This window comes from Eucyclogobius newberryi, unplaced genomic scaffold (genome assembly GCF_026437365.1).
Source record: "Eucyclogobius newberryi isolate DKJ021-1_F unplaced genomic scaffold, fEucNew1.0.hap1 SCAF_16, whole genome shotgun sequence".
NCBI lineage: Eukaryota > Metazoa > Chordata > Actinopteri > Gobiiformes > Gobiidae > Eucyclogobius > Eucyclogobius newberryi.
In genome coordinates, this window is record NW_027315790.1 from 11,754,318 (window position 1) to 11,774,484 (window position 20,167).

The following is a 20,167-nucleotide window of genomic DNA, read 5'->3' on the forward strand; positions in this document are numbered from 1 at the left end:
TTTGCTGTTTGTGTTGCCACGGTAGGTTCGGACTTGGATCCTCATCGTCGGATACACGACTGCTTTTGGCGCCATGTTTGCAAAGACCTGGAGGGTGCACGCCATCTTCAAAAATGTGAAGATGAAGAAGAAGGTGGGTACTGACATGACAAAACACTTTCTTTTTCATATTTAATATCAAAGTTGCATTTCCAATCCTAAAAGCTGTGCCTATAGTTTTTAGGCATTCAAAACAGCGTCTTTCACTGTCCTAGTTCTATTAAGTGCTGCCAAGTTCACAGAGTGTGCAATGCCTTTTTTCTTTGGTATTTATAGATCTTGCTTCTCTCTTATTCTCGAAAATATTTGAGGATGTGTGGGTGGCCTGCCGGAGACACAGAGCACAAAGGCAGGGAGGGATCGGACGGATCAAACAGTCAGTGTTGAACCATGGTCTATAGACGTTTTATTGACGCAGGCTGAAGTGGGAGGGAATAGGTGTCATGGAGCAAAGCTGAAGTAATAGCAGGCAAAGGCATGAATGATTTACGGAGGATGGGAAACACACGTGACATCATTAGAAAAATAATAATTCACACCAAAGGACAACACTAACTTTGTTGTCGATGCTACTGCTTGGTAAGATCTTTCACAGTATAGAGGGCCAGAGAGAAATTGCTTACAAAGTCCCTATACCCTCATCGCATCTTAAATCTGACCGCAGACTGTAAATCAGGGGGCTGTTCAATACGGGTTCCACTTGGTGAGTAGTGGCTCTCACTCTTTCACTCCCTAAAGAGCTCAGGGCTAGAGGCAGCACAGTTTAAAGGGTTCATAAGCTGTCAATCAAATGTCCTTCTATTGGAAAAGCGTACTAAATACATATACACTATACATAAACTATGCCATCTCTAAAATCCTTTATCTTGAGCCATGTCCCGGGAGATGCATTTTGTCAGCCACGGATCCATGGTGGCCCTATATATATCAACTTTATTTGCAACAGGCTTATGCGCAATGATATGCTGGTATATTTAAATCATTTTCTCATACATTCAGATATGTCATTGCCTTGTTAGGATTAGCTTTAGCTTGAGTTGGAAGGGTTAGCGTTTCACAAAGGTTACAATCACCTTAGATTGCTTATATCTCGAAGTATTCTGTTCCTTGTTCCAGCCATTTCTCACAGCGTCTTGCTCCTTGTTTTTTGGGGGGAAATAGATTTTTCGGTCAAAATTGGCAGACAGCTAAAGCAGAGCGACTCAATTCCTGTGTCATCCAGGAACCTGCATTTTGACATTGTCTTGTTTATTACTGTAACACTTAATATCATTATGACAAAGTTGTTGATGTCAGAATCACACATGTTGAATAACTGTGTCACACTTTTGCAGTTGTTACAATCTGTGTTGCAGATATTTCTGAAAGCAGGCTTTCTCCATTATTCACAGCTTCACATGTATAATACAGTATATTATAATGATAAAAAGGAGATATCGCTTCTGAGCTGGCATATCTTGTCATATGATGAATTCACAATCAAAAGGTATTGGATCAAAACACTCTCCTCTCTAGTGACCAGTGCAGTGTGAGACCCTTCTTGCACCTCCACCTGTTTTATGACCTTTACTTTGATGTGCCATTTCATACAGTCAAACACTGTTATAAATAACCGTCACGAACAGGTCATGGCTTTCATCTCTCAGAGTTCAAAGTTTCTCCAGTGAACAGCGCTGCATATTTGGTGGTTGTCAGAATGCATTTTTTTACACTGATATCATGGGTTTCAAGTGAAGGCAATAGTCCTCCATTCCTAAATTAAGCTATTCAAATTAAGATAATATTTATTTTCAATGGAGAATACAAATGGATATGAATAAAACTAGAGGAATAATTGCCATGGTAACCTAGTTACAGACACCTCGTTCCAGCTGTCATGTTTTGACAGCTGGAAGTAGTATTCATTCAAACTATTAGGGAGAGCACCTTTTATAGCCATTTTATTTAAATAAACTGTTGATTTTACTTTTTTATATTTGAGTTTTTGTCCCTGGTCAAAATCCTGTAAAAAATATGTTTTATTATTGATCTATGGTACGTTAATAAATGTACCCCTTACATAGTATTCACATGCAAACGTACTGTCATTTTGCCTTAATTGTTGACCAGTGACGTAATATTGGTGAATATTCATTTTCATGATAGGCGTTTTTCACGATAGCTCTGGTTACTGTAAATGTGCGGATCTTCGCTTCTCGTTCCATTCATTCTTTATGAGAATTAGCCGAGTCTCGCTCAAATAAATCAAAATCAAAAATCACAGCAGAGACTAGGTTATAGATGGATGATCACTGGCAGCATGTTAAGACTTTTACAAATGTTGTAAATATGCCTGAAACCATGAATATCACCATTCGACACCTGATGAAAACCGAAGCAGCCAAGACTAAAACAAAAAGATTGCTCAGGATTTCTTATCAACTATTCATCATATGTTTTCCTACAAAATATTTACTTTGTGCCTGTGATATGAGCTCAGGCCTCAGCTAATTTGTGTCCTATGCCTGATCAGTGTATGCTCCGATTATTGTCTGTTATAAAGGCAATATTTTTAACATAATAATTGCCCGTATTTAATGTATGTGTCCTCTTTTTTATTACAGATCATTAAGGACCAGAAACTCCTGATTATCGTTGGTGGGATGCTGCTAATTGACTTGTGCATCCTGATTTGCTGGCAGATTGTGGACCCACTTAAAAGGACTGTGGAAGAGTACAGTTTAGAGGTCAGTGAGCAGTTGTCTGATGTTTTTTCAGGGCTGGTTTGAATTCACACTCTTCTCATTTATAGAGAGGCATCATGGGAGCTGGTTGCTATTTTTGGGTCAGGATGTGCGCCATCACTACCTCCTGTGCTCATCCCAAGGCTAGACATATGCCAGTTCAGATATGAGAACATCGGCAGGAAATACAGAGTAATTGTGTTTCATGTCTTTGGTGGAAAGGTTTGGGTGAAGATGAGAAATAACTGCATTTTGTTGGTTGACTTGGTTAAAATAGACTTTCTTTAAACCAGTTTATAGTCGGTTAAAAGAAGGTCTGATGTTAAAATATTTTAAAGTATTGTTACCCAAATAACCAGGGGCATTTGCCTTCAGTGCAGAAAGTAGCCGGTTTGATCCTCACTTGGGGCGCACCATGCGACTGGTTTGCTGTGGCAACCCGTGATGAGCAGCCCAATGATTTAAAATATACCTAGATAACTTTGTAAGTATATAGATCAACTTTGGGCAAACAAGGAATGTGGCATCGTAAAATACAAATGAATGAATGTTTGACGTTGATTTGTTAGGAAGTAAAATAAACTCAAATTCAAATCAGTTCATCTGGCTTTGAAGACTTACATAGTAGTAGTTACCAAACTGCATTATATTATTTATTCCTTTTCATATCAAGCCAGCGGACCTCCCCTCGTTACGTTCCAACATTAACTGAATGATCCCTGTACATTACACAGTGTATCACTGGATTACTGCAGTTACAAACATGAATTTCCAATGTTTTTACTCGGAATGGGTAATGGATGGTGAGGGAGTTATTCTTACGCTCTGTTTTGACTTGTTCATTCCGGTAATTAAATAAAATCACTGCATGTGACTTGATAAATAGAGCAAAGCGCAGCAGGGGCTGGTCAGCCTTGATGATAAGAGTCCTCTGGGGTATCTGATGAAGCTACGTTGTATGAAGATGAAATGTGACGCTTTGGTTACAACTGTCTGCTCATTCCCATGTCCCCTTAAAGTTGAGACAAAGCCGCATTTTCCTTATGAAAAGTAGTATTCAAGATTGCCTCAGGCATAGGAAAGCCCGCTTGTACCTGCAGCAGTGCACCCAAGGCTCGTCTGCTGGAGAGGCATGACTTCTAAGCACCAAATAAACAGTAACTCCTGCACAGCAGTGTTTGACATAGCTTATTAGCAGTGTGTTTGGGCTAATCAGGTCCTTTATTGTACTGGAACTAAGACCTTGTCAAATGTGTGACAAGTCAGTTTAATTATCTGGCTTCCTGTTACCTCTAAAATCACGACGCACGTCATTGTGTCTCAAAGCCCAACTCTTTTGTACCAGCGTTTCGTTTCATTCAAATGTGGCTGACCTAGTGTTCCTGCGCTGTGTGTACCTGCTGTACCTGGGGGTACGCTGTCTGACAGTGTGTCATTGAACAGTCACTGTGTAGACTTCTATTTAATCATAGAGCAGTCCACTCTACCTCATTCTCTTTGCAATTTTGATCTTGTACAATTCAATTTAGCTATGGAATAAAATAACATCCAGTATGGTCATGTGCCACTATGTTGAACAACATAAATCAATCAATAACATACGGTACTTAGTTTTCATTTTAAAGTGGCTCAAACAATGAGGGAAAAACACTTAACTCAGTTATTAAAACTGGGGCATCCTTTTCTTTGTTATTATGTGAGCATGTCGATCCTCACAGCGGGCTGCATAGAACATGATTAAAATATGCTGCAGCTGTCTGAACGTGAAGAAGGAGATTCAGACAAGCAATGTGTTGTGACCTTTGTGTCATTCCAGATGAGATCTTTTCATTCACTTAAATGATTTGTATTTAATTGAGCATTTAATGACCTCTTTACACATTGGTGATTCCTAACTCTTTATAGCTCAGAAAAGTGTTTCTTCCCATGACACTGGCCCTGAGCTGCTGCACCAGGAACACCCAGAGAATGCTGATGCTGTGCTGAACATTGCTAATGGATCCAGTTAGTGGCTCATTAATAATGAAGCATTTGTTATTGGCATGGTTGTATTAGAAGGACATTGTGCGGTTTGCAATCAGAGACACATGTTGCTAAGTTAATGAGAGCACATGTTTAAAAAACAGGTTGAGGGGGATTTGTGAGTGTGCAGATGTTGGGCCCACAGAGCGTGGCTCCCTTTCTATACCACATGACCTTGAGTGTTCTTGTCGTGTTGGCAGTGTAGAGCTGCAAACGTATGTTTTGTGTGTACTCACTTAGATGCACATTAATCTCTGTGCTTCTGTGCATTGTCTCTTGCATAATGAAGGACACACTGTGGTGAAGGGATGATTAGCATTCTGCTGGATTGTGCCGCAGACCCCCTCTACTCAAGTCTTCTCTCCTCTCATTCCCCTCCCGTCTATGTCGTATTCCTCGGCTTGGAAGCTGCTACATATTGACAGGCAGGCTGCAAAAGAATATTGCAGTGTGGCATCACCATGGCAACGGCCATGGTTTCTGACATTCATAACACTGAGAGCGGCACTGTTGATCCATGAGACAAAAATAGCCGGTTAGGGCACCCAGTTGAGTGTGGTGACACACGCAGGGAAGAATAGCCATAACACATGTTGTGGGATCATAGTAAATCTGCAATCACACTCCCAATACTGAAACGCACAGGCACAGAAGACTCTCAGCTAGTGGTTTGGGAATAGGATACCACAGACGTTACCCTGAATCTACTGGCAGGTGAAGACTTTCATATTAATTTCATCATGAGGCCCTTTTCTCTGCCTTGCTCAACATTGAATGTTGTGTGCTTGCGTGATTGGAATACAGTTAATAATGCAAAGGGACTAAGAAAGCAACAGATGGATGATTTCAAATGGAACATGCTGTATTAGCAGACCAAGAGGGCAAAGACATAATTATGTCATCTTAATGTAGTTTTATGTTCATATGTTTGCTGGTCTTTTTGTAATAGAATTAAAGTGCAAGAAGTAATGTATACTGTATAGTATTGTATAGTATATGAAGCCGATAGTCTGCGCAGCAGTTACTGGTGTCCATTCTTAGACCCACTAACACTCTTCTAGCTCCCTCAGGCCAGAGCTTTTCTCACCTCCAGTTTTACTGAACGTTTAAAGCAACAGGTCTGTTATTTTTTTCGAACTGTTTTTGGCTTGCCCTCTACCTGTGTCATGTATCCACTCCTCTTGTTCAGTCTCTGTCTGTGCAGAGAAAATCTAAAAACATACTTGGGATGGACTTAGTCTGTCCTATTCCCTGTTACGGCTCATCTTTAGTCCTTTTCAAACTACCATCTCTCTGTAAAACAAGCATAGTAGAACTTTGTGGTGCCTTAGCTATTGAACTAAAATATTCAAGTGGAAATCTTGTCTTGTCTTTGAAACCATTGACAGAGCAGATAGATCTTCTGCACTCTCTGTAACGGCATGCTGCTCTGCTAAACTCATAATGTATAATATTAAATTACATCAAAACATGATCTGCTTTTTATTGGAAAAACAGAGACATAAACAAACTATGCCTCTTTGAGGTCATGTTTGGTTAAACAAATCAAACGCTAAATTGCCTTAGAGAAGTGTACTCGTGGGTAAGGATATCCCCCATGACAGAGACAAAGATGTGAAAGGACGTGAACTGAGAATGATAAAGTATTTATTGTGTTGAATGAATTACAATGTAATTTGCAGCATATCCTATTGAGCAGTGCTAGCATAAGGTTAAGATGAGGCTTTGAAGACCTTTTTGTGAGCAAGGAGTAAAGCACTGCCCCAGATCATTGCTGTTTCAAAGTAAACCAGGTCATTATGGGATAACCACCACCCACCTAGGCCTCTTACCATCGACCTCCTCTGTGGGAAAGAGGAGGTGAGGAGCAGAACAAAGGGACAGCTCCACAGCCTTCAGTCATTCAGTCCTTGTATCCCAGAGGATGAGAGCCACTGTTACATCTGTTTAAAATGCTTGTATGAACTGCATCATGTGACCTTAGAGAGCAGGCCCTGGTGTAAAGGAGATATAAACCTGCTCAGCCTCTGCAGTCGGGACGAAGAACAAAATGGTTGTAAACAAAATCAAACAAGTCAAATAACACTACAATTCAGAGTGGATTCCTTTTTTCTTGATTATAACTAAGCCACAGAAAAAGTGGTGTTGGTTTACACAGGGTTTCATCATTTTTGGTGGAGAATATTTACGCTCCTGGTATTTGTCTTGTGAGAGAGAATGCTGTCGAGTCTGATAAAGCCCAAGCAAGAGGTGCAGCATTTGTTGAGCCTCAAGCTGTTAAATTGCACAAGTTTGCTGAAGTGAATCCCTCCAAAATAAAATTGGTTGGCATTATTTACTTCCCTCTTTACCTCTTTATTCTCCTTCAGAATAACCACAAAATCACAAGACGCTGAACCTCACCATCACCTGCACCACTATGCTGCACTCCTCTCTCTCTGGTCTTTTTTCCATTCTCGCCTTGACTGCAGTTGCTAGGCGACCGCTGATTGAGCATGAGGGCTATGCAATTGACCAATTACAATCCTTAAAATTTTAAAGTAGCGAAAGTGGTCTCTATAATTGTGGAATAGACTAGAATGGACAGGAGAACAATACATTACGCTCATATTTAGTGAAAATTCATGCTTAGGATTATGTTACTGCTGACACTTGTAATCATGCTGGCTACAACAAAGTGCTAAGTCACACTAGAGAGAAAAGGAGCATGATAAAGATCACTCTAGGGATTCAAATAGTTTAAACTTATGAACCCAAATAGAATGAGCCATGCAAGCAGGTCGATCTGCAAAGATGGATAGTACTCAGCTACATGTACTTGAGAACTTTTTAAAGAAATTGTATTTCTCGGAGTATTGGCACTTTCACTCAAATGCTTGAGTAAAAAAAAATGGTAACAGTAGTCTTACTTGAGTAAACATTGGTTTGATTTTACCATTGTGAATAAATCTATAAAGCTTTATGTTGAAAATATTATATTATTTGAAAATTTCTTGTACCACTCCTTCAGATGTGAATTAATCATTTTTTGCAGTAAATACACTAACTGGACAAAAAACGGTGCCACCTGGATTCAACTGAGCAAATACAGTGGGTTCTCTCCTCCTACTGAGTAACTGCTGCATGGGTGATGATCTTTCAGCTGTGACGTGGTATTTAAACCCAACTGATGCAGTGAGCGGCTTCTCATTTCTGAAACATCCATATGGAAAGACAAATCCCGTGGTTATGGAAAAGATGTCGGTGTGTTTGAGAAGGGTCAGATCATTGGTATACAAGCAGAGAAAACATGTAAAGAGAAGCAGAAACTAATCTACAGATATGAACCCCAGTGAGAGTGTTTGGGACGAGCTGGAGAAGGCTTTGTGCAGTGGTCACTCTCTCACATCAGCAATACAAGATCGACTGGTGAAAAAAGAATGCAACACTGGAATTAAATTAACATTGACAAGCTTATTATACCCTAATGAATGTGTGGTATGATCAAAGCTGAGTGTGTGAGTGTATTTTTGTGCATTATTTAAGGTTATGTCTTTCCAGTTGCATCAACTTCGTTACGTTTGCAATTACTTTTTAATAGTAGTTTTCCAAATACTTTTAATTTCCTAATCTACTTTTTTTGTTCTTTAATTGAGTAATATACATTTAAAGTAATGTTACTCTTACTTGAGTACAAATCTTGGCTATTCTCTGTCAATTTGATTTGATTTGATTTCTACACAATTAGACACAGAGCATTTACCCCTGAACATGAAGACCCCGACTCAAGTCCGGGCCCGTGTGCAATCCAGTTTCTTCACAACTGAGATATGAGGAGGAACAGCTCATGTGCGTCCAGTTAATGTCCGCCATGATGCTGTTTTGCTTCTCTAATGCAGCTCCTCTCCCCTTGTCGGCCTCCCCATCATCCAGCAGACACCCTCATCAGAGCCCAGACACATCCATCATAGTCCTCTCCAGCTCGACCACAGCCCTGAGCCCTCCATTAAGGCGCCGTCTCTCTCTCTCTATCGCCCTCTCCCTCTCATGTGTTTACCCAGATTTTTCACAGTTAGAGCGAGAGGCAGCTCCATCTCATCTGGCCACAGGCGCGCACAGGATTAGTCGGTGAGTCCACATTGTGATGATAGTAGAAGCTAAAAGTGCTGATGATGGTGAGGTGATAATGACGGCCACGACACGTTGCCAGCAGCAATGAGGTGATGACAAGTTGCATTCAGACCAAAATGGCTCCGACAATTACACTGCTTTTGACCATTATTAACCTTGCAAGCATTCTGTGAGCAACTTTATTCATCTGTCTGTTTTTCAACAATGAATATTCTTTGTAAAGTCATCTCTTGTTATAAGGTGTGGGTGGGCAATACGATACCATGAAATGAAACGGTAATCTGACCCTATGACGATCCAGTGCCAATTTTAGTGCTTTTCTGATTCATGTAACTCTATGCTCAAACCATACGCCCACACACAGCAGTCACTTTCCCCACCCACTCCTCCTACGTCTCGCTTTACCATCCCATGAGTGACACAAATATTGAACCAATCACAGTGACGTGTGAACTCTCTGAAGAAATAGATCTTTAGATATCTTATGGCAAAGCTGCTAGACCCAATGTTAGACCCAAAAGAAATTGTGATCTGGATTATTTGCCCATTCCTACAGTTTTATCCTTACATTTGGAAGGATATGTTTTTTACACATTACTTGTCATGTCAAAATCAGTCATAATGTAGTGTGCATACTTCTTTGTGTCAAGGAGAATATCCCACGAAGATTAACCTGTGATGGGACATTAGAGTTCAACATCCCAGTGCAGCCTTCATCAGAAAAATGAGCACAAAAGCACTATCTTAAACATGCACTTTGTAAGTTTACTGTTGGAGGGTCCGCCACCTAATCTAAATCAGCTGACAAGACACATCACAGCACCATCATGTAACACTGTGAAGATTGCAAGGGAGTATGGTAGTTGAAAGCGTCAGGTAAAAAAAGTTTGTATCACCAAAAATGATACAAACGCTTTGTCCTGGTTTGGCCCGTGTTTAGTTGTGATGTTCTGGTTTGGTCCTGTTTCAGTCCTGGTTTAGTTCCAAGTTTAGCCCCAGTTAAGTCCTGTTTATAATTTGGAGGGAAAATGAAGCAAAAAGGAAATTGAGACATGAGTTGAGCTAAAGTTGTAGATATGTGAGCAGAGTTAGAGCAGGTGGTGGTGAGAAAAGGGTGTGTCATTGCTACTCATCATCAGGCTACTCATCATCAGAGTGCCCAGGGTGGCATTGATTTGCAGTTCCCATCGGCAGGGAGCCTTTGAGCCAGTCGCAGAGAAGGTCAAATAATTAAACCCAATGCCTCTGCAACAAGCTGGCACTGCGCCCACCTCACTCCTTACAAATCCGGTTCAGGGTTCATGCACTTTATCCCACGTTTGGCACATTGAAATAGCCCTTTGCTGTTGCAGATGCTTTATTTTTAGTTAATGTTATGTTTTTGCTCTCTAGACGGAATTATCGCCACAATGTTGAGTATAATGCACCCTGGACAAGGCCAACGTTTTGACCGATTGACACAATGTAGAGCCACCCTTTATTTCCCTTTATCTCCTCTTTGCGATGATGTGTTCAGTCCAGAAATGAAAAGGAGCCTATGAAACTGAATATTTTGGGAACTGGTTCTGACCCGTTTAAATGTTCTTTGTTCAGTGAGTAAATGCTGCTGCAGCCTTAAAAAAAAAAAAGTTAAAACTCAGATATTCAAAAGGAAACAGTTGCAGGAAAGTGGGGCATGTGCGGAAATAGTCCAGCATGTGCACTCAGTAACTGATCCTGATTGTCTCCTAATGTTCTAATAAATATCTCACATGTATATACAGTATGGTCCTCTGTGAAGTCCTTGGGCCTATTCCCCCCTCTCTATTCCCCTTCTCTATTCCCCCTCTCTATTCCCCCTCTCTATTCCCCTTCTCTATTCCCCCCTCTCTATTCCCCCTCTCTATTCCCCCTCTCTATTCCCCTTCTCTATTCCCCCCTCTCTATTCAACCTCTCTATTCCCCTTCTCTATTCCCCCCTCTCTATTCAACCTCTCTATTCCCCTTCTCTATTCCCCCTCTCTATTCCCCCTCTCTATTCCCCTTCTCTATTCCCCCCTCTCTATTCAACCTCTCTATTCCCCTTCTCTATTCCCCCTCTCTATTCCCCTTCTCTATTCCCCCCTCTCTATTCAACCTCTCTATTCCCCTTCTCTATTCCCCCCTCTCTATTCAACCTCTCTATTCCCCTTCTCTATCCCCCCTCTCTATTCCCCCTCTCTATTCCCCCTCTCTATTCCCCCCTCTCTATTCCCCCCTCTCTATTCAACCTCTCAATTCCCCCCTCTCTATTCTCCCTCTCTATTCCCCCTCTCTATTCCCCTTCTCTATTCCCCTTCTCTGTTCCCCCTCTCTATTCAACCTCTCTTTTCCCCCTCTCTATTCCCCCTCTCTTTTCCCCCTCTCTATTCCCCCTCTCTTTTCCCCCTCTCTATTCCCCCTCTCTATTCCCCCTCTCTATTCCCCCCTCTCTATTCCCCCTCTCTATTCCCCCTCTCTTTTCCCCCTCTCTATTCCCTCTCTCTATTCCCCCTCTCTATTCCCCCCTCTCTATTCCCCCTCTATATTCCCCCCTCTCTATTCAACCTCTCTATCCCCCCTCTCTATCCCCTTTCTATTCCCCCTCTCTATTCCCCCCTCTATTCCCCCTCTCTTTTCCCCCTCTCTATTCCCCCCTCTCTATTCCCCCTCTCTTTTCCCCCTCTCTATTCAACCTCTCTATTCCCCCCTCTCTATTCCCCCTCTATATTCCCCCCTCTCTATTCAACCTCTCTATCCCCCCTCTCTATCCCCTTTCTATTCCCCCTCTCTATTCCCCCCTCTATTCCCCCCTCTATTCCCCCTCTCTATTCCCCCCTCTCTATTCAACCTCTCCATTCCCCTTCTCTATTCCCCCTCTCTATTCCCCCTCTCTATTCCCCCTCTCTATTCAACCTCTCTATTTCCCTTCTCTATTCCCCCTCTCTATTCCCCCTCTCTATTCCCCTTCTCTATCCCCCCTCTCTATTCCCCCTCTCTATTCCCCCTCTCTATTCCCCCCTCTCTATTCCCCCCTCTCTATTCAACCTCTCAATTCCCCCCTCTCTATTCTCCCTCTCTATTCCCCCTCTCTATTCCCCTTCTCTATTCCCCTTCTCTGTTCCCCCTCTCTATTCAACCTCTCTTTTCCCCCTCTCTATTCCCCCTCTCTTTTCCCCCTCTCTATTCCCCCTCTCTTTTCCCCCTCTCTATTCCCCCTCTCTATTCCCCCTCTCTATTCCCCCCTCTCTATTCCCCCTCTCTATTCCCCCTCTCTTTTCCCCCTCTCTATTCCCTCTCTCTATTCCCTCTCTCTATTCCCCCCTCTCTATTCCCCCTCTATATTCCCCCCTCTCTATTCAACCTCTCTATCCCCCCTCTCTATCCCCTTTCTATTCCCCCTCTCTATTCCCCCCTCTATTCCCCCTCTCTTTTCCCCCTCTCTATTCCCCCTCTCTATTCCCCCCTCTCTATTCCCCCTCTCTTTTCCCCCTCTCTATTCCTTCTCTCTATTCCCCCTCTCTATTCTCCCTCTCTATTCAACCTCTCTATTCCCCCCTCTCTATTCCCCCTCTATATTCCCCCCTCTCTATTCAACCTCTCTATCCCCCCTCTCTATCCCCTTTCTATTCCCCCTCTCTATTCCCCCCTCTATTCCCCCCTCTATTCCCCCTCTCTATTCCCCCCTCTCTATTCAACCTCTCCATTCCCCTTCTCTATTCCCCCTCTCTATTCCCCTTCTCTATTCCCCCTCTCTATTCCCCCTCTCTATTCCCCCTCTCTATTCAACCTCTCTATTCCCCTTCTCTATTCCCCCTCTCTATTCCCCCTCTCTATTCCCCCTCTCTATCCCCCCTCTCTATTCCCTCTCTCTATTCCCCCTCTCTATTCCCCCCTCTCTATTCCCCCTCTATATTCCCCCCTCTCTATTCAACCTCTCTATCCCCTTTCTATTCCCCCACTCTATTCTCCCTCTATTCCCCCCTCTCTATTCAACCTCTCTATCCCCCCTCTCTATCCCCTTTCTATTCCCCCTCTCTATTCCCCCCTCTATTCCCACCTCTCTATTCAACCTCTCTATTCCCCCTCTCTATTCCCCCTCTCTATTCCCCTTCTCTATTCCCCTTCTCTGTTCCCCCTCTCTATTCAACCTCTCTTTTCCCCCTCTCTATTCCCCCTCTCTTTTCCCCCTCTCTATTCCCCCTCTCTATTCCCCCTCTCTTTTCCCCCTCTCTATTCCCCCCTCTCTATTCCCCTTCTCTATTCCCCCCCTCTATTCAACCTCTCTTTTCCCCCTCTCTATTCCCCCTCTCTTTTACCCCTCTCTTTTCCCCCTCTCTATTCCCCCCTCTCTATTCCCCCTCTCTATCCCCCCTCTCTATTCCCTCTCTCTATTCCCCCTCTCTATTCCCCCCTCTCTATTCCCCCTCTCTATCCCCCCTCTCTATTCCCCCTCTCTATTCCCCCTCTCTATTCCCCTTCTCTATTCCCCCCTCTCTATTCAACCTCTCTATTCCCCTTCTCTATTCCCCCTCTCTATTCCCCCTCTCTATTCCCCCCTCTCTATTCCCCTTCTCTATTCCCCCTCTCTATTCAACCTCTCTATTCCCCCTCTCTTTACCCCCTCTCTATTCCCCCTCTCTATTCCCCCTCTCTATTCCCCTTCTCTATTCCCCCCTCTCTATTCAACCTCTCTATTCCCCTTCTCTATTCCCTCTCTCTATTCCCCCTCTCTATTCCCCCCTCTCTATTCCCCTTCTCTATTCCCCCTCTCTATTCAACCTCTCTATTCCCCTTCTCTATTCCCCCTCTCTATTCCCCCTCTCTATTCCCCCCTCTCTATTCCCCCCTCTCTATTCCCCCTCTCTATCCCCCCTCTCTATTCCCCCTCTCTATTCCCCCTCTCTATTCCCCTTCTCTATTCCCCCCTCTCTATTCAACCTCTCTATTCCCCTTCTCTATTCCCCCTCTCTATTCCCCCTCTCTATTCCCCCCTCTCTATTCCCCTTCTCTATTCCCCCTCTCTATTCAACCTCTCTTTTCCCCCTCTCTTTTCCCCCTCTCTATTCCCCCCTCTCTATTCCCCCTCTCTATCCCCCCTCTCTATTCCCTCTCTCTATTCCCCCTCTCTATTCCCCCCTCTCTATTCCCCCTCTCTATTCCCCCCTCTCTATTCCCCCCTCTCTATTCCCCCCCCACGCAACTTCCCGCGCGTTCAGTAGAGTAAACAACCTCAGACCTATGAATGTCTTAGATCAATACAGTATCATGAGGGGGGAGGATGGAAACATATACACTGAACTATACGTGAACTATAGTCACTTAGCTCCTGGTGTTACGCATTTAATCAAAATTTGTAATATTTATAAATTAAGTTCTGGAGTTTAGTTTCTTGCATTTTAGCATGTCTTGTCAAACAGAACTGAATTGGAAAAGTCCTTGAACTCAGTCCTTGTTATGTTAAAAATTTGGCTGCTCTTTCATAAAACATTTTTTGAAATAATGTCACTAAATAGATCTGAATGCAATCTCACACAATGATGTTTTTGACCATATGGTTGAATCTTTAAAAAAACGTCTGTTTGACAGAAAGCAGAAATGACTGTGTTAAATGGCATGTCATTTGTGATAAATTACTTGTCAAATGCAAAATGCTTGTTAAATGATCTGATCACCTCTCTGTGGTGATGTATGGCACGTTATTAGCAGGGCAGAGGCAAGCGCTCTCTGCGTGAGGCCTAGATGTTGAGACGTGTCGGGTGGGTGTTCCTGAATAGTCTGGCTCCATAGTAAGGGAAGAGGAGACATGTCCCTCAGTCTTTGCTGCAGTGTTTGGTTATTGCGCTGCACGTTCTGATGTTCATACATGGCTTGAGTCTGTTTACAGTGATGCTTTTGTTTCTTCCTCCTCACTGACAGCTGTCTGTTGAGTAATTAACCTGAGGGACTGGGTGCCGCATCACTGAGTTACTGCCCTTCGCTGCTTGACTGCATAGACATTTGTATTGTGCTTGCCTCTGCACTTTGAACATCTACCTCTGAAGCTCTGATTCTCAGTGAGAGCTGTTTCCATGTGTGACACGAGGCGCCTGTGCTCATTTCTGTGATGTTATCTGAGGCACAATGAAACAAATAACACTGTGGAGCTGCAGCGTCCTGTTTGCAACTGTAGCACATTGTGCCTTGGCTTTCATTAGTCATGATAAGCGTGCCAGGGCAGCTGGGACCGTGGGGAGAGAGAGGATCAGACTGTGTGAGAATGCATTTACATGCTATACAGCAGGGAGTTAAACCAAAGGAATACAGTAAAAACAGGACCTTGTGTCACAGTCAATGAAGGCTCCGTACACAGCTCTGTTTGATCCATGAATGAAAAGTCGTACTCCAGCAGAAGCAGAGCTGCATTACTCATCTGGAGCCGGGGGTATCTGCAGCGCGGTGTCAGATTGCACCCTTGGAGGAGCTGTGTTTCCACCCTTTATAACGCAATGAACTCTTATTTCATCTATCTACATTAGTAGCCATTATATCACACACAGTCAGCTTGTGTTCAGCTCCAGCTTCCGGGAGATGTTAAAAGGCACTATAAATACCAAATCTTTCCCGTTATTTTTAAAACTAGACTTTTCTGGATGTTTCTATAAATATATAAATATATAGAATCTTTGCATTCCTTTACAAGACATACTGTTATCGATTTGTGCTCGGATGAAATGTGCTGCCATGTCCTCAGAATGAGATTCACGTATCCACGAGAGGCTGATTGGGTGGAGGGATCGATAAGGTGGCAGAGAAATGGAGAGGCGGGAGATGAGTGAGAGCGCAAACCAGAGCGAAAGAGAGCTGTATTCGCTGTTCTTCATTACACCTATAAAGGGAAAGCAATGAGAAGTGGCAGCAGGGACCCTTCAGTGTTTTTAAATTTTTTCTTTTCAAATTCAACTAATTCGTTTTTTGTGTCAGTCCTACATGTGACAATAGCGCCACATTATTTTCATGTCAAGTAAGTAGGTGTAAACTTTTGTTCCAGTTGTGTGAATGTGACACTGGCAGAAAATGAGTTAAGAAGAAGGGGTCAGCTCCGCATAGGCCTCATTTGTCTTACATAACTGAGTATAATTAACAATGCTTTACTTTTAATTAATCTCTTGCAATCACACTGGCAATTCTATTCTTACATTTTTGTATTGAAGCCACTCAAGGACAGGCTGTCATCTTTCTCATGTCTGCTTGTGGTGGTGCATTCATATCAGAATTGTTAACTATGTCCTTGATTTTCAAACAGTGTGCTTTGAGATATTGTCACATGAATGTATTTATCACCATTTTGGAGAGTCCTGAGCAACTTCTTCACCAAAAAATTAAGCAAACGTATCAACAGAACACGTCACAGTTGAATTGGCATTACAAATATTTGTCACAATAAGTAACATTTGATTTGATCATATTTAGGTGGTGTGTGTGCCTCAGAAGTTTTTCAATGTGCCGTGACTCAAAAAAGGTTGATTGTCATTGTCTGAGGTGTAACTCTCTAGCATCCTCGATAGTTCCTGGGTTGAAGAGTTTTTGAGGACTTTTCCCTATTCAAAAGATTAACTATTTAGATTTGAACTAGATTTGCTTGAAATACATTCATATGGAGGATGAGAGAACCTGGGATGGTCCCAAAGTTTACACACCCATCAATACCTGCCTGACTGGCTGAATTGTGTTGAATATTTCAGATGTCACCAAGAGGTTAGTGCAGGGAAGCGCCTTTTTGCTGCTGATCCTGAATATTTTATGAAAATATGTGCAGTTTGGGTTCTTCCACATAAATCAAGTTGAATCTCCCTCAGTTCTTTAACCATGCAGCCAAAACACTTTGCAAACTTGTTTATTTTGAATGCAGAGCTCCGGTCAGTGGCTCAGGCTAGACTCTGATTGGCTGTGATTGGTGGTGCTGCTTCGCTCATTGGTGTGATTGGTTACTGTCCTTCGGGAGGCAGGTGATGGCAGCCCAATGACAGTTCAAGTAATTGACTGTAAAGCTGCTATGGATTTCCTGCCCAGTGCTGATGTTGCAGTTGCCTGATGAGTTTTCTTTGCACACTCCTCTCCCCCGACACAAACATTTTGCTGCTGCATTTCTCTGCCATTTGCTAAGTGTCATTGTCCTGCTGCCTGTAGTGTTCGCGAGCAGAGGGCAGGAATAATGCGCTTTCTCCTCGGGCAACCTGGAACCATAAGGTGTTGTGTTTGTCACAGCCAGGCTTTAGCTAGGTGCAGAGATGCCCCTGGGAGTGTGTGAGTCAGCCTGCGCATGTGTGTCTCCAATGCAGAGGCTACGAGGTGTTAGCAGGCCTGTCATATCTAGCCAATGGTGCCGAACTCATTGTGTCACCTCCTCCAGGCTGCTGTTGATGCTCCTATCATAAACCCTCTCTTTTCTGCCCACAGTAGTGCACCCTAGACGCTATCTTGTCACGGCTTGCCCCAAACAGGAGTACACGTGAAACTGCCCCTCTGCAGCTTTGGTGAATGTGAGCCCATTTCTTTCTGTGCGTGCCTCCCTCCTGCTCTCACAGCACATTACAGTCCTCCTGCAGAGTTCGGCTGCATTCTGCATCATTAGCTCTCTCCCCAAGGTGGAGCCAAGGCCTGGACCCACAGGCAATGGTGTGGAACCAGAGTACAGAGCGAATATGGTAAGGACTGAAGGGCCAAGTCAAACAAAGCAGTGAGTGTGTTATATAAGATTTGAAAAATAATCATTATAATAATGTTAATGTAAATTATTAGTGGTGTTTGGTACTTTCACAAAACTTGGTACCACAGATTACCTGAGATTTTTTTAATATCATATTTATATTCAATGTTTTTTTTTTTTTACCTGATTGGATGTTTTAAAAAAAAAAAAAGTTCACATAATTTTGAATAGTAGAAAAAGCTTCAGTTGTAGTCATCTGGACTCAGTTTGAAAAAATAGACGTTTCGACTCTCATCATGGGTCTTACCACAGAACAGTATTAATATCGGAGTTCTCGATCTAAATTCTTTTATTGACAATGACTCTTGGATGAGAGTCGAAACGTCTATTTTTTCAAACTGAGTCCAGATGACTACAACTGAAGCTTTTTCTACTATGGAACACGCCTGGACGAATGAGGGATTACACCGACATAATTTTGAATGTAATTACATTAATTCAGTGTAAAATAAAAGCTTTTGTAATAAAAACACAAAATAGCCTTCACAGTTAGTACACTTCAGGCCATGCCAACAAACAACATCCATCTTCTTCTTTGGGGTCACAAGTCTAAGCAAGGACTCGCCAACTTCCCACACCCCAGACACTTCCTCCAACTCCTCCGGTGGGATCCCCAGGACTTTCTAGGCCAGACAAGGGATATAGTCCCTCCAGCGTGTCTTGGGTCTTCCCTGGGGCCTCTTCCCAATGGGACATGCCCAGAACACCCTTCTGAGAGGCTGTCCAGGAGGCATCCGGAACAGATGCCCGAGCCACCTCAGCTGGCTCCTCTCAACATGGAGGAGCAGCGGCTCTACTCCGAGCCTCTCCTGTGTGATTGAGCTCCTCACCCTATCTCTAAGGGCAATAGCCACCCTCAATTCTATTCCACGCCACTATAGTCCGATACAGCGACCGCATCACTGCAGACGCTGCACCGATCGCCTGTCAATCTCACACTCCTTCCCTCAGTCGTGAACAAAACCCCGAGATACTTGAACTCCTCCACTTGTGGCAAGGACTCCCCATCCACATGGAGAGGGCCAGCCACCTTTTTCCAGTTGAGTACCATGGCTTCGGATTTGAAGGTGCTGATTTTAATTCCAGCTGGTTCACACTGCACTTCACGGCTCAAACCATCCCAGTTACATGTCCAGGTTTGATGGAGCCATCAGGACAACATTCTTCACATTGTTCGTTGGGCAGCCCTGGCATGTTGGACTCTGCCAGGGCTGCCCAACAAACAACATGGCTGACAATTTTCATACAAATGGCAATTTACTATTTTACACTGTGTATACCAAAGGGAGTGTCTACAGACCCGCGGCGCGCGGCCGAAACTGCCATGTTATTTTGTGCCGCGTCTCCTGAAACTGCTGCGCTATTTGACCGTGCCGTTTTAGACCACGCCGGGTTAAGGTTAGGGTTAAGGTTAGGGTTAGCCATGAGGCTATGGCAGTGCCGCGGTTCCTGAAACTGCTGGGCCATTTGACCGCGCCGCAGCTCTGCAGCCACAGCCTATACCAAAAGGTCATGTATCTTTGTCAGAATAAATGTAAATTAGCTAAAAACTTACTATCTTGACCATGCTCATTATAAACATTTTCTCTGTTCAGTGGAAAGCATCATTTTAGTCTGTTGTATGAAGGTTATGAAAATTGTCAAGGCTTGAACTGTGCCAACACTGTACACCGTGGTTTGCTTGTGAATAACACAGCCAATTAAGCAGCCACAACATAGGGCTTATGGCAACCCAGGGCCTCAAAGGACTCAATTACTGCTCCGGCTTTGCAGGGACAGAAGCAGCAGTAGAGGGGGACACACTAGAGAGCCATTCCTCAAAAGACGATACTGTGATTTCCCTCTGTTGGGTGTAACAGTGTGCTTATTATTGTCCACAAAAGCAATAACAGCTACAGCAGTACAGGGATTTTTTTTTTAATCTTTTCGGGAATTTCAAAGCACATCTTCTCATTGTACATGAAATAAACATTTGCAGAAGGTTTTAAGCATACCATTCCATCACCCCCATTGTGTTTAGGCAATGTTGCGTTTGATGTTATTAGGCACGGAGCTGAGGAAATGTGTGCATTTTGTGTCCAAGCTGGGCATCTGTAATACTGTAATCACTGCTGCTTTCTGGTTGTATTAATGTTCAATTAGTAATTTTTCTGTAAAGGTGTAATGAAGTGCACTTGTCTCAGATAAACAGACCGGCAGATCAGAATATAAACGTTGAATAATCAACATTATTTCCTGATGACCTGGCATGAGTTTGGTTGACTCATAAAATAGAGAGCTGGCATAATGGGTTTGGGTTTACTAACTAATTATCGTTCAGAATGACTGGTCAGGCGTATCTGGCAAAAGCGATGCATGCCTAAGCCATGAGTGCTGACATGCAAGAATCATCAAGGACATTGTTATCTCTGAGCATTAACAAAACTAGAATGTCTGAAACACACTTCTAGAAAAACTTAAAATTCTCATCATCTTACAATCCACATTATCTGATGTGTAGAACTCAGATGAAATAATGTAATGTGAC

At 43.2% G+C, this 20,167-nt stretch overlaps 1 protein-coding gene across 2 annotated transcripts in view; it reads left to right on the forward strand.

The window, feature by feature from the left end:
* The window catches only part of gabbr2 (gamma-aminobutyric acid (GABA) B receptor, 2), a 120,945-nt gene that overhangs the window by 82,062 nt on the left and 18,716 nt on the right, over positions 1–20,167 (forward strand). For both annotated transcript variants that reach the window (XM_072447560.1, XM_072447559.1), the window contains exons 12-13: positions 26–133; positions 2,643–2,765. In XM_072447560.1, coding sequence (XP_072303661.1) covers positions 26–133; positions 2,643–2,765 — 231 coding nt within the window. The remainder of the gene's footprint in view (positions 1–25; positions 134–2,642; positions 2,766–20,167) is intronic.